At 38.2% G+C, this 8,623-nt stretch overlaps 2 protein-coding genes across 2 annotated transcripts; one reads left to right on the top strand and one right to left on the bottom strand.

Moving 5' to 3' along the window:
- Window positions 1–317: 317 nt before the first annotated feature.
- LOC108452190 (putative calcium-transporting ATPase 13, plasma membrane-type) lies at window positions 318–3,817 on the top strand. Its single transcript, XM_017749960.2, has one exon. It carries the CDS (start codon window positions 612–614, stop codon window positions 3,669–3,671), a length of 3,060 nt encoding a protein of 1,019 aa, XP_017605449.1. The 5' UTR covers window positions 318–611; the 3' UTR covers window positions 3,672–3,817.
- Window positions 3,818–4,491: 674 nt separating this feature from the next.
- Window positions 4,492–7,353, bottom strand: LOC108489957 (ATP-sulfurylase 3, chloroplastic). Its single transcript, XM_017794728.2, has 5 exons — window positions 6,601–7,353; window positions 5,532–5,937; window positions 5,193–5,453; window positions 5,033–5,119; window positions 4,492–4,957 (listed from the first exon to the last, which is right to left on the bottom strand). Exons 1-5 carry the CDS (start codon window positions 7,098–7,100, stop codon window positions 4,820–4,822), a joined length of 1,392 nt encoding a protein of 463 aa, XP_017650217.1. The 5' UTR covers window positions 7,101–7,353; the 3' UTR covers window positions 4,492–4,819.
- Between the last annotated feature and the right edge of the window lie 1,270 nt (window positions 7,354–8,623).

Raw genomic sequence — 8,623 nt, 5'->3', positions numbered from 1 at the left:
TGGAAGATAATGCGATTCAACGCACTTGAACCTATGTACTATTGCACTGACAATAATACGAGATCAATTGATGATAAAAAAAATCATATTCTCACTTCGCATCTTAGCTTTAACCTTTATTTAAAAAAAGAAAAATTCCGACATAAAAATTACACGATAATAAAGATCCATATGACAACTATGTTTTACAAACTGCTTCTCCAGCTTAAATAATTAAAACCCAAAGTAGGAATTACGCAATTTATTTCAGTTTCATTTACTAGTGTTTTATTTGCAGGTGAAAAGGCATTAAAATTGGTCAATAGCAGTCGACCTACTTTTACCGCGGTATTGGGGATTACGCCAAGGATTAATTCCTATGGTACTTCCAGGAAAAGTGCAGGTGTTTCCTTAATGGCATTGATTTGTCATTTCCATATATTACACAGCAGCTATTTATCACAATATTCTATCCTTACGCGTCATTTCCTTGTATTATGTATAAATAAACTTATTGATATTCTTCTTTACATACAACATATCATCTGTAAATCAAATTAGATACCACTGAGCATTTCCTTTGTTTCAATCTATATCATCTTGTTCTTGTATTACTGTTGTTTCCTTGTTCAATGACTACCATTCTTCAATCGAATTTGCTTTGTTTTGAATATACAATCCAAGTCCCTTCGGCCACCTTTACTAAATCCAGAAAGAAATGGCACTCCCTTTTCGCTACCATCTATTGTTCTAGAAAGTTTTCTTCTCTTATTACCAAAACCGCAACCGCCAATGATGAAGCCAGAGTCGTTCATCGATCGCCGTCTCATGTTTCGCTCGCTGTCATGCAAGAAAACAGTCCCTTCCGAATTGATCAACCTACTCTCATTGAGCTAGTGAAGGAGAAAAAGATTGAGAAGTTACGGAAACATGGTGGGGTTGATGGTGTGGCTTCTGGTCTTGGGACCGACACTCAGGTAGGTGTCTCAGGTAGTGCCGAGGACATTGAGCGTCGACATGAGGCATTCGGTTCCAATACGTATAAGAAACCGCCAACCAAGGGATTTTTTCATTTTGTGGTTGAAGCATTTAAAGACCTTACTATAATGATTCTTTTAGGGTGTGCAGCTCTGTCACTTGGGTTTGGAATCAAAGAACATGGCCTCAAAGACGGTTGGTATGATGGTGGAAGCATTTTCGTAGCTGTGTTTCTTGTCATTGGTGTTTCTGCTGTAAGTAACTATAGGCAGAACAGACAATTCGACAAGTTATCGAAAGTCAGCAATAATATTCAGGTTGATGTTGTGAGAGGAGGTCGGCGACAACAGATTTCTATATTTGATATCGTTGTTGGAGACATTGTGTGCCTAAAGATCGGAGATCAGGTTCCGGCCGATGGGTTGTTCACAGATGGCCATTCACTGCAAATTGATGAATCGAGCATGACTGGGGAAAGTGATCATGTTGAGGTAAATGGCAGCCAAAATCCATTCTTATTGTCAGGGACGAAGGTGGCTGATGGATACGCTCGGATGCTTGTTACTTCGGTTGGCATGAACACAACATGGGGCCAAATGATGTGCCAAATCAGCCGTGACACCAACGATGAAACACCTTTACAAGCACGTTTAAACAAGCTGACCTCATCAATTGGTAAAGTTGGCTTAGCTGTTGCTTTCTTGGTTCTTGTCGTGTTGTTGGTCCGTTACTTCACAGGGCATACAACGGATGAGAACGGAAACCGGGAGTTCAATGGAAGCAAGACAAAGAGTGATGATATCATAAATGCTGTTGTGGGAATTGTAGCTGCCGCTGTTACCATTGTTGTCGTTGCAATTCCAGAAGGACTACCATTGGCTGTGACACTGACTTTGGCTTATTCAATGAAGAGAATGATGGCAGATCAAGCAATGGTGAGAAAGCTCTCTGCCTGTGAAACAATGGGCTCGGCCACCACAATTTGTACAGACAAAACAGGTACTCTCACACTCAACCGAATGAAAGTTACGAAGTTTTGGCTCGGTCAGGAATCTATGGAAGAGGGAGCTTCCTCAATTTCTCCATTTGTTGTTGATTTGATCCATCAAGGTGTTGCTTTAAACACTACTGGCAGTGTTTATAGAGCTTCTCCAGGAACAGAATATGAATTCTCAGGTAGTCCTACAGAAAAAGCAATCCTTTCATGGGCTGTGGTGGAACTGAAGATGGATATGGAGAAAACAAAGAAATGTTGTGCAGTACTTCAAGTTGAAGCCTTCAATTCTCAGAAAAAAAGAAGTGGTGTTTTGATTGGAAGGAATGATGATGACACTGTCCATGTTCACTGGAAAGGAGCTGCTGAGATGATTCTAGCACTGTGTTCAAGCTACTACGATGCTTCAGGAGTTGAAAAAGATCTAGATGATGACGAAAGGATGAAATTCGAGCAAATTATTCAAGGCATGGCAGCCAGCAGCCTCAGGTGCATTGCTTTTGCCCATAAACAAGTTCCAGAAGAAGAGTACCAAAATTTAAAGGAGCAGAAAAAGCTTAAAGAAGACAACTTGACCCTGTTAGGATTGGTGGGTATAAAGGATCCATGCAGACCTGGAGTGAAGAAAGCAGTGGAAGATTGCCAATATGCTGGAGTAAACATCAAAATGATCACTGGTGACAATGTTTTCACTGCAAGAGCCATAGCTACCGAATGTGGGATTCTGAAGCCAGGTCAGGACTTGTCTAGTGGTGCAGTCGTAGAAGGTGAGGAATTCAGAAACTATACACCACAAGAAAGGATGGAGAAAGTTGAGAAAATCCAAGTCATGGCAAGATCCTCTCCCTTTGATAAACTTCTCATGGTGCAATGCTTGAAACAGAAAGGGCATGTAGTTGCAGTCACTGGGGATGGCACAAATGATGCACCAGCACTCAAGGAAGCAGATATTGGTCTATCAATGGGAATTCAAGGCACTGAAGTTGCGAAAGAGAGTTCGGATATCGTCATCTTGGATGATAATTTCGCTTCGGTTGCCACAGTCTTGAGGTGGGGAAGATGCGTTTATACCAACATCCAGAAATTCATTCAATTCCAGCTCACAGTTAATGTAGCAGCACTTTGTATCAACTTCGTAGCAGCAGTATCAGCAGGTGAAGTCCCTCTAACAGCAGTCCAGTTATTATGGGTGAACTTAATCATGGACACATTAGGTGCTTTGGCTCTAGCCACCGAGCGGCCTACAAAGGAGTTGATGGAGAAACCACCCGTCGGTCGAACTGAGCCACTTATCACAAACATCATGTGGAGGAACCTACTAGCTCAAGCTCTATACCAAGTAGCCATACTCCTTACCTTACAATTCAGCGGTGAATCAATCTTGGGGGTGACAGAGAAGGTAAACGACACATTGATCTTCAATATTTTCGTATTCTGCCAAGTCTTCAACGAATTCAACGCAAGGAAGTTGGAGAAGAAGAACGTATTCGAGGGCATACACAAGAACAAGCTGTTCATAGGAATCATCGGGGTAACCATTCTTCTTCAAGTGGTGATGGTAGAGTTTCTGAAACGGTTTGCAGATACAGAGAGGTTGAGTTGGGGACAATGGGGAGCATGCATAGCCGTTGCAGCTGTTTCTTGGCCACTTGGTTGGGTTGTCAAGTGCTTACCTGTTCCACAGAAACCCATTTTCAGCTATCTCAAATGGTGGAAATAGAATCTTCATAGGTCACAATTCCAAATCATTGATATTCATATTCTTTTCTTGTATTTAAGATTGAATTATTTTGTAGTTACATAACCTTTACAGATTACAGAGATGATTCTTTATTCGTTAATTAAATAGTACAATCATTTTTTAAACCGAGGGAAGTTTCAAAATTTGTTTTTGAGCTTAATAGATGTTCCTAGTGTTCCCATTGATCTCTGCTGCCTCTGTTTCAAATTCAGCCGACTGATGATATAGTAAGAAATATAGATTACCTTCTCTCTGTAAATGTAAAAATAAGCGAGTCAAACATTTCAACAATGAAAAAAAAAAATCTTATTGACGATAAGATAATGATAATCTAGACCAAGAATGTGACAACAATGGGAAACCGGTAGGTCAAAGACAGGAAAAAAAGATATGTGATCACCATTTCCACTTGGCAGAGAAACTGAGGAAAGGAAAACTCTGTTTCCTTGTCCACATCTTGATTTGGAGCGAAATTATTAAGACACATCTGCTTCAAAAAAACCGCTTAAAAAGGTGTCTTGTGCTTTTTACTTTTGGAAAACATTTTGCATTTTTTTTTATTTATGTTAAAATCTTCATTCAATATTTGAAATTTAATTCATATATTTTTCAAATTTTAAAAGATAATTAAACATTTTGCATTTATTAAAAAATTCCATGGACATGATTCTCATAAATAAAATTTATAAATGTTTGAAAAAAATTAAGCAAAAACACATTTTAATTAAACACGATCCAACATAAAATGAGGGTCGTTTTGGATTGAAAAGGCAATGCATATTCACTTTTCACCCATAGATTTTCATGTATTTTAGCCTATCGTTTCCACCGAAGTATAAATGAGAAAACATGAAAACATGTCCCATAGCCATTGCTTTTCATAAGAACAAAACAAACCACACAGACATATATAGTACAATGTTGCCCACAAGCAAAGCGAGCACCAATGGCAGACACCATAATGGGGGCAACCTAATTACAGGGAGAGGCAAACTTTTTTCATTGTCTCTGTACCAGTGCCTCTCATGGTTTTATTAAAGAGATTCTGCATCACACACACATTGGAAATCAAACAGTGTTAAATATGCTCCTTCCAATCATATGGAGTATCTTTATCGATCATTTGTCTAAGCCGGAACGGCTTCATGGATCCTTCCATTGTCGGAAGGTGTCAAGCTGTCGTAGTATTTGACCAACACTTTCCAACCGCCAGGGCACATGAATCCGTCCGGAGGGTTCTCTTTGTTCTTCGCAAGAGCCCGCATCTATAGAATTGCAGCAAGTGGTTACTATTGGAACCTGAATCGTATTTCTAGTGATGGGTTCGGAAAAGAAGATACCTTGGTGCCTGATATGAAGAGGAAGTCTTGAGCTCTCGAGGGATCGAAGAAAGCCATTTTAAATTGGGTCTTATCGTACGCGGCAACCTGTAAATGAAACAATCCAATAAGAATATGCCACAAGCGATATCATAGTAATGGGATTGAATGCTCAATATACCCTGAACGGAAGGATGTTCAGCCGCTCGAGTCCAGGCGCCATGCTCAGGACCTTTTTCCCGTGATCGGCATCATACAGGTCTCTCTTCTCATTGGGATGGCCCATGCCAGCTGGGTCCCTACCAACGATATAAAAATTAGCCCCTGCATTGATCCGAGCTTTAGCATGCCACTGCACTTCAGTTGGGCCAGCATAGTGCATAGGAGATGGGAATATAGAGACCACTGTTGTTTCAGGATCGAGAACACCGTCCTCAAGCACCTGGTCGAACACATTATGGCATTTTCATGTCAATTGGCAAAGCAAATATATAACCATTTTCAAGGGTTTAATGAATACCTTCTCGTGTTGTTTCATTCGCCAACTAAGTGGAACATCATCTGCCTTCGTGTAGCCTCCCAATGGATGAAGCAAAAGTATGGGGTTCTTGTACCCCATCTCAAGAAGCCTACGACGAGTATCGGTCATTAGCAAAGCATGACCATTGTGAACAGGATTTCTGAGCTGGAATGCAAACACGGCATCAGCATTGCGTTTTTCAAACTCTTGACGTAACTCAACAGGTGAAAGCCGAAAACGATCGAGACCATCATGGTACTTGATCGGCTCTATAACCTCCAAATCACCTCCAATGAGCCAATTTCCAGCTTTTGTTATAGTTTCTTCAACATATGGCAATCCAGGGGCAGTAGTTCCCCATGTCCTCGCTATCCTTTCTTCCTTCGGGTGCTTATAAATCTCAATGCTGAATCAATCCATTAACGAAGCAAACAATAAGACCATATAGTTATCGAATCGAACCAGACACCTATGATACACCATCGACTCATTTGAGTCCTAGAATGAAACAACTGAAAAACATTAATCTGATGACCTACATTCAGACAAACTTTAATCGAACAACTTTCAGTAGGATCATAGACCAAGGAAAATGCGGCATTCGTCGAGGATCGAATCATATGAGGGTTACAAACGGCCGGAGGCCGGCGCTGAGCCGCCTCTTCTTCACTCTACCATTCCCCCATCCCCAATTTTGCTAAATATCATCAAAAAGCAGGGGAGCTTTCTAAATCTAGAATACTGGTTCATATAAAATCACATCAAAGTGATCTATAATTTCTATATAAAACATGAAATCATAGCAAACGAGCAATATATCAAATTTGAAAAAAATCATGACAATTTAAGCTACAAAAAAGGTATAAAATTTAAGAATTTTAAGCTACAACATTAAAACAATCAATTTCAGAAATCTTTACTGTAGGAAGTCAAATTGTATTGAAAAGTGTATATATATCCAATTAAACAGGAAAGCAAAATGTGAAGAAAGAAAGGAAAAAGTTGAAGAATAAAATACAAAGAACAGTTACCATTACATTATTTCTATATTAGGAGTTCATTGACTTACTTGTTGAGGATCGCAACGGGGTTATCATCCGAGTCAACGAGCGTGACTCTTTTGGACTCAGCGATCCTCTCCTTTTGAGAATCATCAATCGCCAACACAATCGGCACCGACATGTTGACGAAAGAACCATCGCCGAGTCGGAGCGAATTAAAATGAAGAGTTTGGAGGAACTCGGATTCTCTCATGAACCCGGTGAGGGGGCTTGCCCAGCCCTCACTCAAAACATGGACCCATTGCAAGTCGATCCTGCTCAGCTTCACCCTGGGCAACAGAGCCGCTTCTCGCTTCTTCAACCCCCGCTCCGGCTCCGCCACGTGGAGGTCCACGAGCTTCCCACCGTCAGGCTCGATCAACCCGGCTCGAACCGACAACTGGGAAACCGTTCGGGGGTTGAAGGAGACCGAACCGGGGAGTTTGAAGGAAGGGACGAAATGGGTATTCAGGGACTTATTCAAAGACTTTGACGTAAACGAAGGTTGGATGAAAATGGTGGAAGCCATTGGAAGAGAGAACCAAAACAAAACCCGGTTTGGTTCTGCTTCTTCTTCTTCTTCTCGGTGGTGGTTCGGTTTTTTGAGAGACTGGTGGGTGAGTTGAATATATATGGATTGGGGAATGAACCGTAGAAGGGTAGTTTGGGAATAAAAAAAGACAGTGACACAGTGTTGTTGATTTGGACGAGAAAAAGTGAAGAAAGACAAGACAAAGAAGAAAAGTGGAAATCAATGTTGGATTTGTTAAGGGCTAATTAAGTTTAGGGTTTAGGGAGGATGAACCTGGACAAATTGCTTAATTACATTTTGTTGCTGTTTTTTTAATTAAATAAGAAATTATTTATTATTTATTTTGATGTTTTCAGGTCAAATTTTGATATCCATTTGGGTCGTTTTTAGTGCCATTAGAATCTTATCTTGTTTTAGTCCTTTATATTTAGCATAGGAATATAAATAAAAATATTAATTGTCCTTACACATGTTTAAGATTCCTGCAACAAACCTAAAAGTTTATTTGAAATTTTAAAGGTTTTGCATAAAATATTAAATTTAAAAGTGAATTGAGAGAAAAAAATTTAATTTATTTAAAATATAAATTTAGTTTGAGTTTTGATATTCAAAACTCGAGCTCTGCCTAATACAATTCATTTTTAATATTATAATATATCATTTTTCTTTTCTATTCTTTTATACATTATATGATTTATATCATATAAAATTTAAATATATTATAATATAGCGTGGAATGATTTTGATAAAATTTGATACTCATATTTTAAATTAAACTTGAACAACTATATACGACATTGATATTATACATAATTTCATCCAAACTCGACTCAACTCGATTGATGACCACCATCTATTTTCATTTATGTGATTTAAAAAGAAGGTCACGTAGATTAATTTGAATTAAATCTGTTTAAGGTTTGGGCTATCCACCTAAAGTTTTGAAAGATTTGACCAAATATATTAGATTTGAAAAATAGTTTTGGACAAAAAGAATTAGATCCGCTTAAAATATAGGTCGAGTTAGGGCTCAAACATTCAACGCTCGAGAGCCCAAACCCAATCCGTTTTCTAAGTTTGTAACATATTATATTATGTTATTTATAGCAAAAAAAATTAAATCTATAATAATATACAATTTATAATGTAAACATTTAAAAAATGTTAAGTTGCCAATAGATATATATATTTTTAATAAATGAACAAATATTTTTATATTTAAATAAAAAAATATAGGCTAACCAAAAATGAGCCTTAACTAACCATTTACAAATATTAACAAACTTAGACAAAATTTTAATATTCTATTTCAAGCAAGCCAAGCCTAAGCAAGCATGGTAATGCTTAAGCTCAACCTATGAATTGATCTAGTAATTTATGCATTTGTATAATATTTTTTCAGTTTATTGTGCCATTGTTGTATTTAAATTATTTATATTTATATAAATTTTAATAGGCATAATGACACATTTAGTTCTCAATGTTTACATATTTTGTCAATTTGGTATTTCTTTTAGCGA

Source organism: Gossypium arboreum, chromosome 9, assembly GCF_025698485.1.
Source record: "Gossypium arboreum isolate Shixiya-1 chromosome 9, ASM2569848v2, whole genome shotgun sequence".
Classification (NCBI taxonomy): Eukaryota; Viridiplantae; Streptophyta; class Magnoliopsida; order Malvales; family Malvaceae; genus Gossypium; species Gossypium arboreum.
Note: the sequence above shows the minus strand (reverse complement) of the source record. Positions and strands in the feature narration are given on the sequence as shown.